At 42.9% G+C, this 23,329-nt stretch overlaps 1 protein-coding gene and 1 non-coding gene across 2 annotated transcripts; both read right to left on the bottom strand.

The window, feature by feature from the left end:
- Positions 1 to 4,757: 4,757 nt before the first annotated feature.
- Positions 4,758 to 8,118, bottom strand: LOC118077007 (cytochrome c oxidase subunit 7C, mitochondrial). The gene is made up of 3 exons (XM_035100275.2): positions 7,935 to 8,118; positions 5,966 to 6,096; positions 4,758 to 4,861 (listed from the first exon to the last, which is right to left on the bottom strand). The coding sequence occupies exons 1-2, from the start codon at positions 8,007 to 8,009 to the stop codon at positions 5,980 to 5,982; spliced, it is 192 nt and encodes a 63-aa protein (XP_034956166.1). The 5' UTR covers positions 8,010 to 8,118; the 3' UTR covers positions 4,758 to 4,861; positions 5,966 to 5,979.
- LOC118077042 (small nucleolar RNA Z39) lies at positions 6,497 to 6,558 on the bottom strand. Its single transcript, XR_004691598.1, has one exon. It is a non-coding gene; the product is annotated as a small nucleolar RNA Z39 (small nucleolar RNA).
- Positions 8,119 to 23,329: the final 15,211 nt, after the last annotated feature.

A 23,329-nucleotide genomic window follows, 5' to 3' on the forward strand; every position in this document is an offset into this window, starting at 1 on the left:
TGCCCCTTCGAAATCCAGCTTGCACTTCTGGGAGTTCTCGGTCCACATACTGTCATTAGCCCTTCCCAATTGCTTCTAATATTCTCAGTAAACCTTATACTTTAGAAAAATAATGGCTAGGACTCTCTCATGGTATCACTTTCTGTTAAACAATATTTACCAACTCTTAATTAGTGTATTTGCAGCTGGATTGTATTTTCTAAATATGCAGGTTCATCTCCCAGCCCGTAATTTTAACCTTTTACAACCTGAGAGGTTGTAAGAGCCTTTTGCTTGTCATAAATCAGGGGGCCCTAGCAAGGAGAGCAGGAAAATGAACAAACAACAGTTAGAATGCTTTAGCCGGCTGGAGCAGCATTAAACATTTGCAAATATATCTTTTAAATTCATACAGGCCTCAATCAGGTGCCTCACAACTTCAAGGTCCCTGTTCTCCCTTCTTAGGGTTCTTTATTTTGAAAACAGACTTGGATCAGACAGTTCTTCGAATTTTCCTTTGTAAAGTAGGGCACATGGACAGCTTCAACAGCTCTGAAAATCAATCGACCCTGAAATTCATAGTTTAAAAGTTGTAACGGCCTGGACGTGGTGCCGAAAAGACTGTAAGAAGGGACAACATGAGCCTCTTGAGGGCATTAAAGAGAGCAGAGGGCCTTCTTGGTAGTGACACCCTCCATGTGGAAAGCCCTCCCTTCAAATGTCAAGGAGATAAATGATTACACAACTTTTAGAAGACATCTGAATACAGCCCTGTATCGGGAGGGTTTTTTAATGCTTGATGTTTTTATTATGTTTAGATATGCTGTAAGCCAACCAGAGTGGCTGGAGAAACCCAGCCAGATAGGTGGGGTATAAGTAATGAAATAATAAATAATGAAATAATAAATACACCTGGTATGCCCCGCGGAGGACCTTAAGGTCCACAAACAACAATATTCTGGAGATCCCAAGCCATAAGGTGGCTAGATTGGCCTCAACTAGGGCCAGGGCCTTTTCAGTATTGGCCCCAACTTGGTGGAACGCTCTTTCACAGGAGACCAGGGCCCTGTGGGATTTGTCATCTTTCCGCAGGGCCAGCAAGACAGAGCTGTTTCGCCTGGCCTTTTGGTTGGATTCAGTCTGACCCCTGTGTTTTCCTCCCTCATGGTTTGGATTTATGGACTACTTAAAATGAGGCTGCATTTTAAATTTTAATATTGTATTTTGATCTGTATTTTAATTGTTTTCTTTTCTTTTATGTCTTATTGTAATTTTATTGGTGTTAGCCGCCCTGAGCCCGGTTTTGACTGGGGAGGGCGGGGTATAAATAAAAAATTTATTATTATTATTATTATTATTATTATTATTATTATTATTATTCAGTTACATGGGAGCCGCCACCACCATTTACCCCAGTATTGCTGTTTTTTGACCTCTGTTTTAGCAATTGTCTCCAATAGCAAAGTTCGTCTAGAGTGAAAATTGTAGCAAAAATGAAGTTTTAAGATGTTCAAAGCAACTTAAAATGCACATTTTCCTGCACATAAGCTGCATTAAATTCAGTGGGTAAACTCTGCCTATATATGCCAATTGTAAAATCCAAATCGTTAATATTTTACACACCAAGCTTTTAGGAAGCTTTTAGTCTTTCCAGAATAAGCCATTTAGACCTCATAATTCTGTATACATTTAAAAAACAAAAACAAAAAAAATGTCCCTTGATATTGTTAGAGCCACCAGTTCCATCTACATCCCTTGGGAGATGTATGCTATCATTTTCTACTCTGGTTAACCACAGCTTGTTCATGTCCAAGTGACCTTTTCCAGGATGAGTGGAGTGCTAAGTGTGGTAAATGAGTTGTGTTCCCTCATCTGGCTTGACAGATGTTTTGATTTTCTTGGCATTTGCAGGAATGCACAAACAATTATGAGTGATAGAGCTTATGTGCCAGGAGTAAAGCCAGCTACCTTGCAATGCACATTAGGCATCATTTCAGTATGATGAATCTGGCACTTTGTGTTGTACTCACAGAACTTTATCAATATTTGGGAAACCATAAGCAGGGAAAATGCTGCTCTGGGAAAAGGTCGCTCCTTCCTGACTTATCATGTGCCACGAGGATGATTTAAAGAGCTTTTCAGAATCGACATTCATTGCAAGTCATAAAAAATAATAAACAAGCAGAATTCCTGCCATGTACTGCTCAGAAGCTGAACTGATTAGCGTTAGGTGCTTGTGCAGACCATTAATTGTCCCCAAATCAGCTTCTTGCTAGTGAACGCATGAAAAACTGTCACCCAGTCTCATTTGTTCATTCAGTGTTGTTGGTCATATTTATTTCTGAATATCGTGCTCTCTTGAAGGTTCACTGCAGGTAGCAATATTTACACCCTCTCTTGACAACCCAACAACAGGTTACCATGCTTTTAGCTCATTTTAGATACTCGAAACAGAGAGGTTGAGAGAGAATGGTTTGTTAGCAGTCATGTCACAGAGCCATGGCAAACATCTCCACCCCCACCACCTTGGCGATAATCAGGATTCTGTAGCTGAACTGTTTTGGGACACAGTGTTTTCCTTCCTAAAGGAGCAGATATTTTACTATAGAATCACAGGATCATAGGGTGGAAGGGACCTTGAGGATCATCTAATCCCACGATTCCCAATGTGGGGCACACCCCACAGGGGGGGCAATTAGATTTTTAAGGAGGGGCAATTCGAGAATGAGTTAACAGTAGATGGCCTTTTAGGCTTCCTCCAAGTAGGAGTTCCCTTTTTGAATATGTAACGGGGGGGGGGGGGACATCAAGATTTTAGATGCTTAGGTGGGGCATGGCCAAAAAAAAGGTTGGGAACCACTGATCTAATCCAACTCCCTGTAATGCAGGACTATGCAACTGTCCTGCATGGGGACTGAACCTACAACCTTGGTGTAATAATATTATTTTAATATTATTTATACCCCACCCATCTGGCTGGGTTTCCCCAGCCACTCTGGGTGGCACCACACTCGAACCAACCGAGCTATCATGTTTTATTGTATTTAATAATATTACTGCTCATTCTGGGTATTAATAGCAGTGTTATGTGAAATTGATGTTTAAATAGAAATCTGTAGCTTATTCGGCCAAATGTAAAAAGCTTCCCTCTTTGAACAAGTATTCCTACTCGTTTGTGTTGCATCTCAGCATGCAGGTAATGGATGACTCTAGTATCTAGATCTATTATATAAACTGCAACCATACCAAGGAGTTAATGGAGTTTACATAATATTTCCCATTTGCTTTCTACTGGGCGAGAACACAAAATACAAAGGACACAGGACTTGAAATGTTACGTTTTGTGCCCAGTATGAACAACGGTGCCATAAAGGATAAGATTCAGGCAAAAGAAAGCACATTTTAATGCAGCAGTTAAAACTATAGAACTTGCTCTCACAGTAGGGTAGCGATGGCTACCAGCTTGGGTGGCTTCTGAAAGAGGATCAAATTCCTTGAAGACCATGCTATCAATGGCTATTAGCCATGATGGTTTTGTTCTGCCTCCAGTTAAGAGGCAGTACTGCTTCCGAATACCAGTTACTGGGAGAAAAGAATGCTCCCCTGCTCAGATCCTGTTTGATGGTTTCCCACAGGTCTGCTTGGTCACTGTGAGAACAGTTGGGCCATTGGCCTGATCAAGCAGATTGCTATGTTCAGAATGTAGCTAAGATACCAGTAGTTTAGCAGTTAATTTCTGGTGGACCATCTGTTGAGATTTCCCATAAATTACACTCAATTACAAGGCCTATCTGATCCAGCAAGGCACTTTTTAAAATTCTTAAGACAAAAACTTCTTACGAAGGGTTGCTTAATCATTTCTATGGGAGATAGCCAATGACAGTCATACTCAGGGTAGACCCTTTGCAGCCAAGTACATTGATTTCAGTGGATCTAGTCCAGGTTTGGCTTACTTTGTGATCACTGTAGATCACTTGCCTTATAACAATTAGTAGGCCAGAAAGCAGATGAGGAACCCAGGGTGGTAATACTAACATGTAAAAAGCTCCCCACCTTAAAAATAATAATTTTTAAAACTGTTGGAAAAAGAATGTTTGTAGTAAAACTAGAAATGGATTTGGGCAGGAAGATTAGTTCTGGTACTAATGACAAATTCTTGAGCATGTATTCAGAGACATCCGGTTACTTATTTCTTAGCATGTTTTACCTGAGTCACTGTTTTGCACATGAGTCTAGGTTGGTGGACCTCAGGGCTGCAGTAAAATAACAAATTCTATCCCTGCAGGTCTGACGACCGCCCCCCCCCCCAAATAATAACTATAAGAATTCTGGTTTAAAAGGTAACTGTGTTTTTTTTATTAAGTATGCTTAGGACTGCAGACCAATGCTTTCTAAACTAGGAGCAAACCATGCTGCTCTTTCTACAGATGGGAGTGGCATACCAGCACTGAGTGCAAGAGAAAAAGTAGTCCAGCCGCAACAACTAAGATACATTGCTCACAGCTGGACCCCTATCAATGGAGGCTGGGCCACCAAGGCTGATGAACAGCCTCAAATAGAACATCATCCCTCAGCGAAAAAGTCAAGTTGCCCAGATTTATACCAGTAATTGCATATTATAGAGAAACTGAAAGGTGTGTACTGTATATGAAGATACCAAACAGACTGAATTAAGGCAAAATATAGAAGTCCCAGCTCAATTTTAATGAGGATGGAATGATTTCTGCATTGTGGATTTCAATAACTGAGCAGCAAGCAGAAATAAAAGCCCACCACTATTTTCAGATTTAATTTTTATTTACAAACACATCCAGTGTGATTAGTCTTAGGAGTATGCTTTCTTTCAGAAAAGTTGTACTCTAGATAAACTTCCATCTTCACTCTGAAAGAGAAATAAATAAATCAGGCAAACGAACAAAAAGCACTTTCTTACAAACACCTTGCAGTGAATTAAATCAAAACCAATCAAATTGTGAAGTATACTCCAAAGGCATCATCACACACAGATCAGACTTATGCATTAATATTTCACTGAACATTGTGAAATTAGTTCTGATGTAGACATTGGAAGCTGTTTTATATTAGCTCAGAATACTTCTCCATCTGGTCCACAACTGTCTTCCCTGAATAACAGCAGTTTGCCAGATTCCAGGAAGAGATCTTTCCCATTAATTGTTAATATCATTTCAACTGGAAATGCTGAAGGCTGGATCCGGGATCTTGTGAATGCAGATGGTCCAACAATGGCCCATGTCCCTGCTCTTGTTTTATACAGCTTCCTTTTATTATTATAGACGCCACAATCTTGAAATGCCTTTATTGTGTCTGAAGAGCTTTTAAATTGTTTTGTGTAGGTGTTATACTTTATACAATAGGGGGGGCATTCCAAACCCCTGGCCAGCAACAATGGGGCTTATAGAAATGGCTGCCATCCATGATGGCTAGCACAGGTGGTGGTGGAGTATGGGGAAACAGCTAAAATTCCACTTTACTATGCCAGCTCCCAATGAAGGTGCCCATATAAGGCCCATCACTGATACATAATGGTAGACAGCTGGTTCAGGATCTAGCTGTAAAGGCAAAGGTGCAACACCTTTTGCTTAAGTACTTTCCCTTCTTTCACCTCAACAGCAGAGATCAAACTTGCTATGAAGCTGACAAGCTTAAATATTTTGTTAGTGCTTTTAAATGAGGGCTCCCACCTTAATATTTTTGATGCCACCAATTCAAACCTGGATTTAAACAAAGGCAATTTATATGTGTGTAACTTGTTCTACGTGCATTACCCAGAATTTTAACTACTCACAAGAATTGCGCCTAACACTCAAAGAACAACACATTAGTATTTGTATTTCTTCACCAGCAATCAAACATTTAGTATTAAAACAAAAAATTGTAGTGTATGTATATTTCTGTGACAATCCAAGTCATCCACTGGAACACAATAACAAACTTTGAGAGATGTAAGACAAATAGTAGTGATTACCCATTAATGTATGTTCACTTCTTGAGCAGCTGGTGCCTCACTATAAGAAAAGGAGCAGCAAATCCACTTCCAAAGAAGGCTGCCATCATTGCCAATAATCGCCATTTGTTTTCCACAGAAAAAGGGAGGTTCTGGAGAGACAAGAATTTTGAAGTTCTTTTATAGCAGTGGTACCAAGTTATTAATATGTAATGTGCAAAAGCTATAAAAATGAAGGAAATTAAAGACTTAATTGCTCTGATCCCAATCATTATCTAACTGTACTCAATGTGCATTCAACCATATTTTTAAGAAGTGGCAGTGTTGGTACCAAGACAGATTTTTGCCCTGCTTACGGGAAGACTTCATGTACAATTTGAGCCAGGGTATTCATTTGCTTGACTCTTGGAGTATCGAGGCGTAAACACTGGTAAATCATAGGTGAGACTGAGATCATGACCGAATTGTATTTTCATGGCATTATTGCAGTCTCACCATTTTGGTTCCCTCACAAATGATCTCCTGGCAATGGGATTCACAAAGAGGACTAGGTACATCAGAAAGCGTTTACAGTATCATCATTATTCATACTGTTATGTTCTCATCATTTGTACCACTGGAAGCTTAGCAGCCAAGGAGGGAGAATCATGTTGCATAAGCAAGAATATTGTACTATGTCAATGCTTAAAGCCCACAAAGTGATGAACTGAGTTCAATGTCTATAGATGGGATCTAATATGACAACTCCACAATGTTGGGATAGCTCAGTTGGTAAACCATGAGACTCAGGGTTGTGGGTTTGAGCTCCAAGTTGAAAATGATTCTTGCACGGCAGAGTTGGACTAGATGACCTTTGTTGTACTTTCCAACTCGACAATTCTATGACTGATGATCTAATGAGTTACGCACACCAGTGAAACGTTCTGTTGGACGTTTTTCAACCCGCATCTTTCTCTCCTGTGATAAAATGTAGTACTATTTTGAAACCAATGAGATTTTCAAGACCAGTTTCCAGTATGAAACTGGGGTACTTTATAAGAAATCCCACCTAAAGCAGCCCTTTAGACCAATGGTTTCATATTAGCTAAGTACTGCAGACCCGTTTTTCAAAAGCCAAGCCACAGACCCCCTACTTTTGAAATTTTTTGATACCCTTGTTGTAGTTTTTGTTATGTGAATGGTATCATGGGCCTTCTGGGGTCTGAGAACCACCCACTGGGAACCACTGCTTCGATCCACACTAGCTTACCTCCCATTTTGTAAAATGCATTTGCCTCATACACTGAAGGCTGCAGCCCGTAGCCAATACATGGAGCCATTTTCCCCACTGGGGAAATTTTCCCTTTTATTTCCGCCCCAACATATAGGATGACCCCTATTTTTTTCAACCCCAAAATAAAAAATCGATATTTATTAAGCTTTATTATTATTGTTGAGATTGCCCACCAGTTGCTCAGATTTTTAGAGGGAAGTTAGCCAAATTTTTGAGCTATTTTTTGGGGGAGGGGATCACCTTTCAGTTGTTTAGCTTTCTTTTTAGAGGGAAGTTCAGCTTTTTCTTTTTTGAGCGATCGCCCACTCTGTACTTCAGGGTTAAAAAGGTAAAGGTAAAGGACCCCTGACAGTTAAGTCCAACAACATCAACAATTTGTTGTTGTAAGCAGCTGTAGGGCGACGCAAGGCCCTAGTGGAAGAGAAACGCTGGGGTACTGATTGCTATATGACCTCCAAGAAAACGAATGAAGAACAATCGCTTCGCTAAGGAAATTGGGGTGGGAGGGGGGAATCAGCACCCCTCCCTCAAGGACCCCCCTCGGCCCCCTCAAGCCCAAGCGCCAACCAAGAAGCACCCCCGAGACCCGAAGAGGCGCAAATGTCCCAGCATGGCGGGCAGATACCTCCCGGGAAGCTCCCCTGGGCCAGGCCCGTCCAGGCCAAGGGAGGAGACGGGGGGGTAGGAAAGCCCCTGACTTCCCCTGCCCCGTCCTACCTTTCCAGGCCCCTCCTCATAATGCGAACGGCGAATGGCCGAGGTGGTGAACCGGCGGACGCTGGCACCCAACATGGCGCCGGGAGGACGAGCACGCAACAACCGGCAGCGGAGGGAACCTGAGCGGAAACTAGCTGCCTCTTCCCTGGACACGACCTTCGCGGCTTGGCGGGGGGTCACCAGGCCCAGTGCCTTATGGGAAAAGCGGATTAGAACAATAACGGAGGCCGAAGCGGGGTAGGAAGCCCCGAAGCATCATGGGAGTTGTAGTTCCCGCGGGCTGGGCGGCGCTGAGGGAAGGGCGGAGCGACGCGGCAGCCTCGAGATTTCGCGCCCCGTGGAGCGTCAAGTGTCATGTTTGTTATGCTTAGGCTGAAAGGCGGCTGGGGGCGGCAGGAAGAAGCTTTCCAAACAAGCGCCCCCCCCCCCCCGCCGTGCGATAAAACTCTGGTTGGAGTGGGAGAGATGCTGCCCGGCCCGACACGTGGTGCTGAGAGAGTCTGCGAGAGCGCCGAGCACGGAGACCCTGGGCAGCTCCACGTGTCATATATTTAGGGAGTTCCTCGTGTTCTCGGCGTGCATTTCATACTAGTCATATTAAAGGTAAAGGGACCCCTGACCATTAGGTCCAGTCGTGACCGACTCTGGGGTTGCGCGCTCATCTCGCATTATTGGCCGAGGGAGCCGGCGTATAGCTTCCAGGTCATGTGGCCAGCATGACAAAGCTGCTTCTGGCAAACCAGAGCAGCACATGGAAACGCCGTTTACCTTCCCGCTGTAGCGGTTCCTATTTATCTACTTGCATTTTGACGTGCTTTCGAACTGCTAGGTTGGCAGGAGCTGGGACCAAGCAACGGGAGCTCACCCCGTCACAGGGATTCGAACCGCAGACCTTCTGATCAGCAAGCCCTAGGCTCAGTGGTTTAACCACAGCGCCACCTGGGTCCCTACTAGTCATATTAGTACTATATTAGTACTATCAATAACAGCAACAATGTTTTTTTTAAATAAATCATTCTATAACTTGCTTGCCTGTGCATATTATTCATATTGTTATCAGTAATAGCAGCAACAATGTTGGTTTTTTTTTTTTTAAACCCCCCACAAATAATTCTATAACTCGCTTGTCTGTAAAGGCTAAGGAAGAAAACAAACATCACCATCAGTATAATTATTTATTAGACTTGTTGGTCACTAGTTACCCAAGGACCTCCTAGCAACTTACAGCACATTTAAAACATAAATAGAACTGTATTACCGTATACCATAAGAAAACAACAGAAACAGCCTCCAAAATAGCTACAGGAAGCTTTAGCAGCCCACCAGTAACAAAACATTATTTTAGTCTATCAAAATAAAGTGTTTGCTTGAGTTCTTTCTTTGAGCTCAATAGTGAAGCTGGTGGGTGGCCTTTGGACACATTGCATCCTTGCAGTCTCTTGCTGTGTACATATTACTTCTTATTCTAGCTCTGCTAATGTGTACATAGCCTCTGTTCCTGTTTTGACAAAACTGGGCAGAACTGGTGAGCTACATCACAACGGCTCATACAAGGTGCCTCCAGTCCACATGCCAGGTGATTGTAGATTTGGAGCTGCTCATTCTTGCATTCCAACCCCCACCCCCCAATTATCCACCTGATATCCTTGTCAAAATGCTGTCCCATTTCTTCATTTAATCCAAACTTACTATTTGTAAACTTTTTTACTTAATGGATTTTCCAGTGAAACAGTAAATTTGGATTAAATGGGGGAAATAATATGAGAAGGCATTTTGATGACAAAAGAGTTGTGCCGATGCTGTGTATATCTTGCATGTATGAGTGACATAGAACTCACAATGTACTGCTGCATGGAAGCACGCATAAAATGGAACATGATAAAGATGGTTCAGCACATTGCACTAGGCAAGTGCTATGTAAGTACATCAATTCTGGAATTTTAATTCTAGTTTAGATTATGCAATAGAAATACTTTTAATTTAGTTTACATACCATAGTTAAATAAACACCACAGTTTTGTTCTGGGTGAATGGACAGTGAAATGGCAAATGCAACTCAATACTAACAAGTGTAAAATGTTGCATGTTGTGACCAGGGGCGTACCCAGGATCAAAACTAGGGGGGGGCAAGGGGCGGGGCCAAGGCACGGGAGGGGAGGGGCCACAAAGTGGGAATGTGGGCGGGGCTACAGAGCCCAGGTGAAATCAAAATAAACCTGAAGCGACGGCGGCGAAGGGGAGAAAACCAGCGGCCGCCTAGAGGAGAAGAGGGAAGTCTGGGGGTGGGCGGGGGGGGGAGAGAAGGGAACCAGGCTTGGATCGGGGCCTCCGCGGAGGTCTGGAGCAAAGCCCCGGCCTCCGCGAAGCTATCCGAGGCTCCGTTGCTGCAGCGGTCTCAGGCGCTGAACGACTCCCGACGTTCGGGAGACCTTTGAGCACAGCCGCGCTGTGCGCATGCGCCCTGCACGGCGGCCGCCGGAGTCCACAGCCGCGCTGTGCGCATGCGCCCCGCTTTGCGCATGCGCAAAGGTCTCCCGAACGTCGGGAGCGTCAGCCCTTGCCCCCTCCCACACAGCGCGGCTGTGTGGACTCCGCACGGCTCGGGCGCAAGAGACTGCTGCGGGCGCCGAACTCGCGCTCCGCTGGGCTGTCCTCCGCCTCTGCCCACCAGCCCCGCCGGCAGCGCCACTCTTGCCCGCAGCTGCCCGACCGGCCCTGCCTCTAGAGTAGGGCAGCGGCCCCTCCCTGCCCCGCGGTGGGTACGCCCTTGGTTGTGACAAAAAATCTCATCATGTTCATGGGGTCTGGGCACCACAACTATGATGTAGTGAATTGAGCGGAACAAGAGGGGTGTGTGTGTGTGTGTTTGTTGAATGTTGGCCTTGCACAGGCACCACTGAAATTTGAAAGACCAAAGTCTGCCCCGATGGGGTATGACCTGGTGGTGACTAACCAAAAGCAACATCCTTGGGGTTGTAGTGAATATGCTCAGTGAACCAGTGTGCAGCAGCTGTGAAAAAGGCAAATCCTATGCTAGGAAAGAAACTGATTATAAAACTGCCAATATCATATGCTGTGACCGCACTTGCTATCCTGAGTATAGGCCTAGTCATCTCACCTCAAAAGGATATTGCAGAGCTGGAAAAGGTTCAGATAAAGGTAATGAAATTGATCAATGCGATGGAACAACTTGCCTAACAGGAAAGGTTGCAGCATTTGAGGAAAGGTGGGTAAAAGGTGACATGATATAGGTGTATAAAATTACGAATAGTGTGGAGAAAATGGGTAGAGAAAAGTTTGGTCCCCCTCTCATTACACTAGAGCTTGTGGGCATCCAATGAAGCCGACGGTTGGAAGAAGCAGGACAGGCAAAAGAAAACAAACCTTTGCACAGCATGTAGTTAAAGTATGGCATTAGCTCTCATAAGAGCTAGAGAGTGCCACCAATGAGAATGTATTTAAAAGAGGATTAAACAAAACTATGGCGAAATAGAGCCACGATGGCTATATTCTGCCTTCACTGTTGGAGGCAGTATGCCTTTGAATGCCAGTTTCTGGGAGTTGCAGGAGGGGAGAATACTTTTGTGCTCATGTCCTGCTTGCAGGTTTTACGTGGGCATCTGGTTGGCCACTGTGAGAACAGGATGGCTGGACTAGATAAGCCATTGGCCTGATCTGGCAGGCTTTTCTTATGTTCTTAAGTGACTGTGTTCTGGAAAATAATGGTACTACATTATTAATTCCCGATAAGACCTCCTCAGAGGTATGACTGTAAATTACGTGAGAGATGCTGACAAAAATTGTATTGATTAAAAAAATGACCAGGCAGCTTCAGAAGAGGGAAAAAAACAGAAGCAAAGCATCATGCTTAGTGAAGAGAAAAAAGTGCCATGAACCAGCCCAAACTAAGCCCTGTTAAGTCCCACTGACTTCTTTGGAGAGAGCTTAGCACAGATTGTCCATTAAAATACTTAAAAGGATATCAGGTAATATGGACAACAGTCTTTCACCAGATCCACAGAAGATACCGGTAGCTAATAATGAAATTGGCTGAAATAAAAAAAGATAGCTCCATGTTAATTGAAAAAGGGTCCGTTAACCGTGTCCAACTGGTGTATGCAATGACAACCCAATAGTAGTTTGCATGCTGGCAGAAGAACATCAGTGATCAAACAAATCATTGGGCCCCAGTGCAGTCCAGCAAGATTATTAGTTCACACATATGATGCTGTGTATGTCTCTAAGACTTAGACTTGGAACATGATACATTAATATTTGGGGGACCACAGGTCACTCTTCCTTGCAGTACTGTATTTGAATGTTCCCTGCAAGCTGCTTTTAGAATTCCAGTTTCAGCACTACCTAAAACAGGTGAGCTGGTGAATCTTCCTGTAACACTGCTGGACTATTCGTGCAATCCTAGCACAGCTGGTGCACCTGTTGGCATCTTCCATCCTAAGCACTTATTTGTTGCTGTACGGAGTCTCACAGCTGGGGCTGCAACTCTGTTAGACAAATTGCCGCTGATTAATCATGCATGCTTTATTTGATTAACCAATCAATTAAAATTGCATATGTTTGCAAATAGGTTAAAATATATATTTCTGAAGCAAGAGGCATACTTTCTTTACGGTGCACAGATGTGTAATTGCAGTTGCCCTCTCAAAAGATCCACTTTCCCTGTAATTTAACAAAGAGAGAACGCTTCATTTTAAAACTGCAATTTGTAGAAGCATTTATATTAAAAAATAATGCATTTTTTAAAAATTCTGCTTCTGAATGTAGTAGTTAGATTGGAAGGAATGATGCAAGTGTGTGATTGAAAAGAACACTATTTTATTATAAGAGAGGACTAGTTTTATTTTTGTGCATATGGAAAAAAAATGTCCCTGCATTTTTAGTGTAGTGGCCAGGTTAGGATATTGAAGACCAGGGTTCAAATCCCATTTAGATAGATAGATAGATAGATAGATAGATAGATGATAGATAGATGATAGATAGATAGATAGATAGATAGATAGATAGATAGATAGATAGATAGATAACTGGGTTATCTTGGCTGGTCACTGTTCCTCAAGCTAACTTACTTTGCAGTGTGGATAAAATGAAAGGTGAAACCTTTCACACAACCTTGACTTTCCTTTAAAGATGAGATAAAAATATAATTAACAAACAAATAACATGTGTTCTTAGATGTAAGTCCCACTGACTTCATTGGGACTTACTCTCAAGGAAATGTACATCAGGCTTCAGGCTTTAAATCATGTCACAAAACTTTCAGACAGGACTATATTGGTTTTAAAATGCACATCTCTTCTCAAGCCTTCCCCCTTTTTTGCAGGTATCCAGAACCAATCATCTTCTTCATTCAAAAACAAAATATTTGTTAAGAAGGCCTGGAGGGCTGACAATTTCAGCAGCTAATCATCCAGGACTCTCTCTGCTTCATAAAAATGAACAACATTGTAAACGATAGCTCATTGCATTTTGTATGCAGGAAGTCGAATGTGCTAACCACTGGGGTAGCAAAAGATTTTTCCATCCGCTCCTGCATAGGCTAAAGTGCTACACAGAATTTCATTTCACAGCTGGACACTCTCCAGAGCTGTGTGAAACTGCCAATTTTTGGCTTTGAGCACCTGAATGCAAAATGGGTAGTTTTGCAAATGCACGTTAACCACATATGCGATCCAGCTTGAGAACATCTTGTAGGGAGTGAATAGAGTTTTTGCCTGTTGAATTAGCCAGACCAGACAAGTCTGAAATCTATTGCTCAAGCAGAACACCTCCATTTTCATTAGCTTCCGCAGCTTCTAATAGGACAACGTTCCCTGCTCTAAATGACAAAACAAACAAGCGACAGTGCATCCAGGTTTTCAAGCAATGCAGTGTGCTAAATGGTTTGAGCCACGAATGCAGGGTGCATGTGAACAGTTGGTGGTAATGAAATTACGTGAAGCTGTACACAAAGGATTCCCAGCCTGATCCATGGATGGAAGAAGGAGGAGGAGCAGCAGCAACAGCAAAATGAAGTTGCACTTCCTTAACATGAAACATGATTTCCGGTCACAGTGGTGATAAAATAAATGCAACTGGAACCAGTGGGATGAACACACATGTAATGTAGGAAGATGCCTTAGTTAAGTTCAGGCTGTTTGTACTTCCAATTCTGGCTGTCAGTGGCCGTCCAGAGTTTCAGACAAGAGCATTTCCCTTTATCTTCAGCCTGACCCTTTTAACTTACTGGTAAATGCAAGGATTTACTACATTGTGGCATAGTGGTACAGTCATGCCTCGGTTTAAGTACGCCTCGGTTTGAGTATTTTCAGTTTAAGTACTCCATGGACCTGTCTGGAACGGATTAATCCACTTTCCATTACTTTCAATGGGAAAGTTCGCTTCAGGTTAAGTACACTTCAGGTTAATTACGGACTTCCGGAACCAATTACACTCATACCTTGGGTTAAGTACGCTTCAGGTTGGCTACTCCGCGGACCCATCTGGAACAGATTAATCCACTTTCCATTCCTTTCAATGGGAAAGTTCGCTTCAGGTTAAGTACGCTTCAGGTTAAGTACAGACTTCCGGAACCAATTGTGTTTGTAAACCGAGGTAACACTGTACAGTTTTCTCCTTGGCATGCAGGTAGGACAGGGAAAGAACTCTGCCTGAAATCCTGGAAAGGCACTGCCAATTAGTGTTGTTGGTATCCATCTATCCCAAGAGACAATGGGGGTAAAGTCAAACTGCTGGATCAACAGCACCAAAGTGACCTCCCTGGGGCGTAAGCCTGGCCAATGTGTATGGAGGTGCTGGGCTGCCCAGACAACAAGAGGTGGTGAAAAGGAAAGGAAAGCAACAAAGGTGCCAGCTTGCAAGGGCGATTTTTTTTGGGGGGGGAGGCCCTGACATCGCACGTGCTGTGCAAACATCTGGGGGCTTTGGGCATGCAGTTGTGCAAGTGAAGCTTTCCATAGAGATATGATTGCTATCTTCAAACATCTCAGGGGCTGTCACATGGAAGAGTGAGCAAGCTTGTTTTCTCCTGCTCTGGAGGGTAGGACTCAAACCAAGGGTTTCAAGTTTAAAGGAAAGAGATACCAATTAAGCATCAGAAGAACTTTCTGACAGTAAGAGCTGTTTGACAGTGGAAAAGTCTGTCTTGGAAGGTTGTGGACTCTCCTTCCCTGGAGGTTTTTAAGCAGAGGTTGGATGACCATCTGTCATGGATGCTTTAGCTGAGAGTCCTGCATTGGAGGGGGTTGGACTAGATGACCCTTGAGTTCACTTCCAACACTACAGTTCTATGATTCTGTGTGACCTGGAACCCTAGCAATGCATGGAAGTCTTTGCCCATGCAGCTTTATATCACCAGCCCCCAGCCTGATGCCTCCGTGGATGGCGGGAGGAAGCATAGTAGTAGTACCGTGTTTCTCATATTATAAGACACGTCTTATATTTATTTTTTCCTCAAAAAAACACACTATGGCTTATTTTCAAGGGATGTCTTATTTTTTTCCTCCTCCTCCTGCCGTGGCCGGCATTGCTGCTGCGCCTATCACTATGTCTTATTTTCGGGGTATGGCTTATATTCCTTGAATGCTTAAAAATCCTGCTATGTCTTATTTTATGGGTATGTCTTAAAATATGAGAAACAGGGTAGTAATAATAATAATAATAATAATAATAATAATAATAATAATAATATATTTATACCCCACCCATCTGGCTGGGTTTCCCCAGCCACTCTGGGCGGCTTCCAGCAGAATATTAAACCACAATGATTCATCAAATATTAAAAGCTTCCCTAAGCAGGACTGCCTCCAGATGTCTTCTAAAAGTCTGATAGTTGTTTATTTCTTTGACATCTGATGGGAGGGCTTTCTACAGGGCAGGCACCACTACTGAGAAGGCCCTCTGCCTGGTTTCCTGTAACTTTGCTTCTCGCAGTGAGGGAACTGCCAGAAGGCCCTCAGAGCTGGACCTCAGTGTCTGGGTAGAACGATGGGGGTGGAGATGCTCCTTCAGGTATACTGGACCGAGGCCATTTAGGGCTTTAAAGGTCAGCACCAACACTTTGAATTGTGCCTGGAAATGGACTGGGAGCCAATGTAGGTGTTTCAGGACTGGTACAACTCACAACTTGTGCACATTTAACTTGTGTGCATTCAGATGTACGCACTTGGGGGGAAATTAAAAGGGGGAGTGTACATTCGGGGGGGGGGGCATTTGGCAACCCTACCCCCTGCCATTGAACCCAATGCATTTTTACTATGCCCAATTTTGGCCTTGGGCACTATTCCCAGAACATAACCCCAGTGAAAGTTGAGCATTGCCTGTACTCAACAGGAGCCTGCCAGCTATTTCCCTCTGTTGGAGGATAGCACTGAGCATGCCACATGGCTTGCCCTGCATGGCCTATGCCTAAAACTAGCCTGCTTCCCTCAACTGTGAAAAGGATGCTGTTCCATTGCTTATGTTGAAGTAAGATTCAACTCCCAGTCCATCTGACTTCTGTGTGGAATGGGAGGAAGGCATCATTTTTCCCTTGGCTTCAGCATTAAGTAGCAAAATGTCCTGGGCTGGCTCCAATAGTACCCATTCATTCTACCTAATGGTGGCGCCATCTGGAGTGGCAAGAATGGCTCTGTGAGCCTGAAGCTACGGTTTGACATTGCATGTGAACCAAGCCGACGTCTCAAAGCCCTTTCATGGAGTATCATCAGTAAACGTATTTGCCTGAGGTTAACAGCTTAGTGAAATGGTTTTTCAAATGGTTAAGGAATAACACCAGAACGTATGAAGAATCCTGGCAAATCAGACCAGAGGCCTGTCTGGCTTTGTGCTTTCACAGCGATTATCCAAATGTCTACTGGAAGCTCACCAGTGGGTCGGAACTGGAACAGCGCTCTTCCACTCATGATCTGTGGCAACTGCTTCTGCTAACAGAAGTAATATGTAGTCATTATGACTACTAGCCACTGGAAGTCTAATCCCCTTTTAAAGCAATTCAAGTTGATAACCATTACTACGTGTTGTGGTCATGAATTCCATATGCAGGGAGACATTCAAATGTTAAATCTCCTTCAGTATCAGCGAATTAAAAGTTTAGTTGGCGTTTAAGTGCTGGTGCATCATGGGAAATAAAGCTGACAAGATAATAACCCTTTCACTTTGTATTTATTTTCTGGGCCTTGTGCGTTTATTCTTTTGCCTCCCATTGAGCATAATGTGTTTGCGGAAGGCACAACAATTTTTGTCAAATCTGTCACACTGTTTCCCAAAGAGCGTTTTACTAATAATCCCAGTGTCCTTGGCGATGCATGGGGTGATAGTTGTCTCGGTGATATATGTGATTATGATAATGCTGTTTTTACCAAAATACAATTTTTTGTCATCTTTAAAGCATTTCCCCCCCAACAAAGCTGAACAATTCACTCATTCAGTCAGTGGTTGCGCTGGAAACATCACATATAATTTGCCTGTACTGTGTTTCAAAGAATCTTTGCCTTGACGTCTCAGATTACTGAAAATAGCAGGCTTGCTTGTGTCTTTGGAAACAGGATGGTGGAAATTTATTCAGCACTTCAATTTTTAAGTTAATGGGTTGAGATAATGATAGCCGAATTACAAAACACCACTACATACTGTCCGGCTCAGCCTATCAACAGGTAATGCAATCATGTTTGCAATTTTGTTATCATTGTTTCAATCCATTAACATACACCTATCAATTTTGCATACTGGTGCCTATATTTATAGTGCAATTTGATTTCTGGCTTTTTTCTCCTGCCACTTTTCACGCATACATACAGAGAGCTTTTTGGAGTAAAGGATGAGGTGCCGGTACTTGTATGTTGATGAAAACGTTGGTAGTGGCAGCACAATGTATCTGCCATGGTGACTGTACCAGTGTGTACCATGGAAACTGTATACATACATGTATGCTAAGGGTACATAAATGATAGACTCTCCCCTGTTACACATGTTAGTTCCACTTTCCTTAAGCCCTCCATGCAGTGTACCCCGAGCAAGACTCCCATTGCTGAACTCTAATTATGTTGCTAGTCCTTTCAAACTCTGATGGAAACAAGTACAGCGGAGTCAAAGACTTGCTAAATAGCTTTAATTTTAATCAACAAAGCAGGATAAATGGAATAAAGAAAGATGTCTCTTGCTTACAATGCCAATTCTGCGAATGCTTAGCCAAGAGTAAACACCACTGAACAAGGGGAACTAGATAAACAAGCATTGCATTGCAATGCCTGCCATATAAAGCTGCAGTCTCTTATGAACTATTTGTTCTATTTTCAAGACACCTTTGTGAAGTGGCAGAGCATGTGCTCTCTGCTTTTGGCACACTGTGTTTGGGGTTGTAGAAGTTCTTCTGTTGAGAGTGTATCAAGCCTTGCCTTTTGCACTTTGGCTGTGGGCTTCCCTTGGCCTGGTGAAGTCCCTGCTGGGCTGCTGGCGCTCCTTTGCCTACAAGAGTTGCATTCACCCTGGGAGAGTTGCAAAATTTACCCTTTCCCCTTGATGGTCTTTTCCAGGTATGGCATGCTGGAAAGTGTGGATCTGTGGCTACAACATTGCACACTGGATGCCCAAGCCCATGTTACATGGCTAGGCCACAGGGGAATGTGCTGGGACAGCCTGATGCCTTGGCTCATGTCTCAGACTGTGGTGATGGGCCTGCACTAGTCATTCAGCTAGGCAAGAACGATATGGGAAACAAGAAAGGCATCAGCCTCACTTATGCAGCAGTTGTGGATCTCAAGGCACCAACACACGGTGAATTATAATGCACTACACTCAGTTCTTCCTGGGTTCAAGGCAGGATGGCCACTTACACATCATCAAAAATGAGGAGAGATGTTTTTGTCAAATTTGCATACACCAATTTATAAGCACGGAAGCCAATTTAGAAATAATTACTAAATAAATACATCTCACCATAGTGGGACACACTGGGACCGGGTGCTCAGTCTGTTGCTCAGGTGCAAACTGTTGATGGGCAACTTCAAGGGCCCTGCTCCCCCTTTTAATAACCACTACACCAGTGTGGTGTAGTGGTTAAGAGCGGTGGCCTCGTAATCTGGTGAACTGGGTTCGCGTCTCCGCTCCTCCACATGCAGCTGCTGGGTTAGTCCCACTTCTCTGAAGTCTCTCAGCCTCACTCACCTCACAGAGTGTATGTTGTGGAGGAGGAAGGGAAAGGAGAATGTTAGCCGCTTTGAGATTCCTTTGGGTAGTGATAAAGTGGGATATTAAATCCAAACTCCTCCTCCTCCTCCTCCTCTTCTTCATCTTTAATCCAATCTTAGATCAAGCAGCCCTTCAAAGAGAGGATGGTCTTCTGTAAAGAATGCAGTGGTCCAAATGTATGCTGTGATGTATAACCAGCAAAATATATTTTTTAAAAGCCAGCTTTTGATATCTTCCTTCTCCTTGTCAGCCTGAATGAAAGAGGGTGACTTTGGCTCCCGTAGAATCAAAGGATATGAGAGGGATCCTGGAAGATGTAAGCTCCGATTTGAACTATGGTGATTTACAGTGGAAAACGTCAAGGACACTTTTCTTCCTGAATGATAACTATTAAAGATCAAAAGGCTGCAGGGTGAATTTCTTAGATACATATTTAAAGAACAGGTAACAGAATCCAGCATCAAATGCAAACCATCAGGATGAAGGACCAAATGGAAAAAGATTTATACGATCTGAAGAGAAACCAAATGAGCAGGTAGCTACAAATTGGATTTTTCTTAATTAATCATTGGAGTCAGGCAGATTGATTCTCACTGTGAATGCTGTGCACAGAGAGGTGATGCTTATCTTTCCATTCCCATGCAGTGGGTGGAACTGAGATTGGTTTCTCTGTGCGGCTAGGAGCCTTAGGGTGAAAATTCATGAATGAATTTCTCCAAATTTCTCCAGGAGGAGAAATTTCCCAGCACTTTCCCTGGGAAGAAAATCACTATTAGCAGGGACAGTAGCACAGCTGCTTTCTTCTTTTCTATATTGTTTTGTTGCTGCTGCTTTTGAGGGTGCCTCAGAAGTCAAATCTCTGCTCGAAGTCAGGGAAGAGCAGTGAGCACAGTAACCCCTGCATAATGGAATACTTTCCCAGTGGAAGTTAGGTAGTACTGAAGTAAAACTTGCTCTGAAGCTTAAAGCCCAAGAGCCTGAACTCCTCTATGTGTATCCAGCAGAGCTATTCATTCCTTACAACATCTCAGCTCAGTTCTGGAATTCGTGAACAAACCAGGGAAGCTCTTGATTAGGTGATGCTAAGCTTCTTACTTCATACCAGATTGTTGAAAACTCTTTCTCCTTACATTGCACACTTCACTGATATTGTTAATAGTAACCTTTGCATGCTGTATTGGAGGGAAGGGGGATGTCCATTTGGTTTAATAGCTTTGTTCTGCCATCTAATTAAAATAAATATGGCAAATAAAGATCTACTGTTTGAGCTTTTTAATTGGACCCTTTTTTCTCGGTATGAGGATAATGGGCAATTCAGTTTCATTGGTTCTTGATCCAGCTTTTTTTTACAGAGGGGGGAAAAGAGAGAGAAAGAAAACTAGAGGTGAAAGAGATGTTTTCAGAAGTTGTATAGGGTTAGATCAGATTATACCTTTTGCCTTCCTCAGCTTCTGGTAGGAACAATTTTACCTCCCCAGTCACCTGGATAAACTGTTCCTGTCTCAGATGCCATTAGATGTCTGTGTTCAATAAAAGACATGCGTGTGTCAAACTGCATATTCATAGGCCCAGATTCCAGATATAACTTTGGGATTAACTGCACAATGTGGTCCTAAATATAGTGACTTTTAAGCATGTTTGTCCCAAACATGTTGGAAGCGAGGCAGATGCATCAGGTGGGCAGGGATAGAAGGTGATCTCTCATTTCCTACTGCATGTGGGGAAATTATCTAGGTAAAATGAATAAGCAGATGCATTCTAAGGTCCTTTTAAATATTTTACTAGATAATAAATATTCCAATAACTACATAGATGGATTTTAATAGAATGTCTTGCTGGCATTCCCTGTGATAATTTACAAGATTTACAATTATTATTGCTCTTGGAAAAGCCACCCCCCCCAAACTATATTATGTTATGGACATGAAAAGAAAGCCTTTGAAAAGATTTAACAAGTCTTTTAAAATAGAATACCAGGCTAAAATATTGTGCAAGCTAGATGTAAAATCCAAGTGTCCTGTCATCCTTGACATTCATAAAAATAAAATACTGTACATTGTTTGCTTTTATTATTTCTGAATGCCTAACCATTACAGGGAGAGAGAGAGTGTGTGTGATGTCAATTTGATTCTGGTTTCTGGACATATGTAGACTGATTTGTCCAGGCTCAGAAATAAGCACACATCCAAATCAACAGTAAATGGTAACAGAAAAATGGTAAATACATATTTATGATTTCATGCTTGCTGTGAGTCACAATGCACCCACACACCCAAATATATCTGACTAATATTTTTTCTCCCACAGGCAATGCCATAATATGAGTGCCCCCTTCTCTTTGAATAGGGATGTCCCTTCCATTCTCCAAGCAGAAAATTCTTGCAGGACAAAAAGCAGTGGCCAGGTATTGGGTGACAAACATGTTTGTGCCACACAGCCTACCTTGCACTTCCTAGACCAGCCTGCTCCCTTCAGTTGCAGTGGAAGACACTACCAGTGTTCAAGTATGATCCAGCTGCCAGTCTAGCCGTTGTCTGTACATAGAGTCGCAGCAAGGTGTCTTTGGTGGTCACCCTATCCAGTCAAGTGAGAAGGCCACATGTGTAAGAATACAGGGATTCTGAAGGTGCAAAGTGCTCACTGCTTTTATCCTGGAACTAAATTTTCAGAAGCAATCCTATGGATGAGATCCGTGCTTAAACATTAGCTGTGATGCCGCAAAATTATATTGCTCTTAAACCAGGGATGTGGCTGGTTTAGAAAAGATGATAGATCAGCTGTGCTGGTCTCATACAGGACAGATGGCCAGTTGGATGATGCAGGCAATGAGATGCATTTTGCCTATATACATCAGCTTATTATTATTATTATTATTATTATTATTATGAAAAAATAAGTAGCACATCCTTAATGGTTTTAGACACTCTACATGTTTTTTATAATGTTTTAGATGATTTAAAAACGTTTCATATATGAGCTTATTTTATTTTAATTTGTTTTGCCTTTACATTTCATGGTTTATCACCCTGGGCTCTTTTGTTAGAAAGGGCAGGGATTAAATTTACTAAACAAACAAATAACAGCACTGGATTTCACACTGTGTTGTGTCACATTAAATTACTTGTTTAAATATATAATTTGTTTCTTGGTACCTACAATAAAACATTTGTCGGAGTCATTCTTCTGTGGTATTTGCCCTGATAGAATACACTTATAAGATACTTGTAGCTGATTCACCTGGCCCCCAAAGTTGGTCAAATCCACCTTCTCTTCCTTGGAGGAAGAGCCAAAGGGCATTCTGGGTGTAGAGACTGGGAGCCTGAGTTATTACAGTTTGCCCCAGTGGAGTTGTCACTTGCCTCAGATGGTGCCTGTGGCAATGTACCAGCCATGATGGCACAGCATTTTTCTTCAATAAAGACTAATAGGACTTCAGCTTCAGGGAATTTGAACCTAGGTTTCCCTGGCCCTAGGCTAACACTCTAACCACTGTTTCACACTGGCTCTGTTTGTTCAATAAAGCTGGATGTGTAGTTGATCCCAGTCCTGGCTCTTGTGCCTTCCTTCTAATTCCAGATACAAAGAACAGTATCTGCAAATTATAATGGCTCCATCGTGTCAAAAAGTTGAGCTGCTGATCACCTACTGCAGCCGCTCCTCGAAGGTGGAGCCTTCCAAGCATTCACACACCTCTGCGTGGCACATTTAGCTTCTGACAGATCAACCCACACCATCAAACTACAAACATGTTGCAAAGCACCGGCAACTAAGCAGAATCCAAGGGACAGTTCTAGTATAGAAAACCAGATGGTACCAACAAGTGAACTGAGACTCTTAATGAGGAGCGTTTAGGAGGAAAGCATCCATGCCTGACACTGCTTGCTCATTAACAGAAAAAGAGGGGATTGAATGAAAAGGATTAAACGGACGATCACAGCTTGGCAATGATACAGGTAGGCACGAACTGGAGCTTCGTCAGAGGCACAAGGTTTCAGTATAAAGTAATAGCGCAGAAGGTAATAGTTCCTCCCCCCCCTCTTAAAAATGCAAATAGCACCAGCTTGTTGGGGTGGGGCAGTCTGATATGTAGTGGAATCCAAGTAAGCAGGAGGCTTTAACCCTTCCCTTCCCTGCTGCATTTTTGAAGCAAGTCCTAATTCTAAAGAATGACTGGATCCCTCATTCTTGTC

Source organism: Zootoca vivipara, chromosome 11, assembly GCF_963506605.1.
Source record: "Zootoca vivipara chromosome 11, rZooViv1.1, whole genome shotgun sequence".
In the NCBI taxonomy this organism is placed as follows: Eukaryota; Metazoa; Chordata; class Lepidosauria; order Squamata; family Lacertidae; genus Zootoca; species Zootoca vivipara.

What these genes read in the sequence shown, in the direction of transcription:
- LOC118077007 (XM_035100275.2), bottom strand. Translation starts at nt 8,009, where the DNA reads ATGTTGGGTGCCAGCGTCCGCCGGTTCACCACCTCGGCCATTCGCCGT. An exon ending in ATGAGGAGGGGCCTGGAAAG is followed by an intron (nt 6,097 to 7,934) that starts GTAGGACGGGGC and finishes TTGTCTCTCCAG; the next exon opens with AACCTCCCTTTTTCTGTGGA.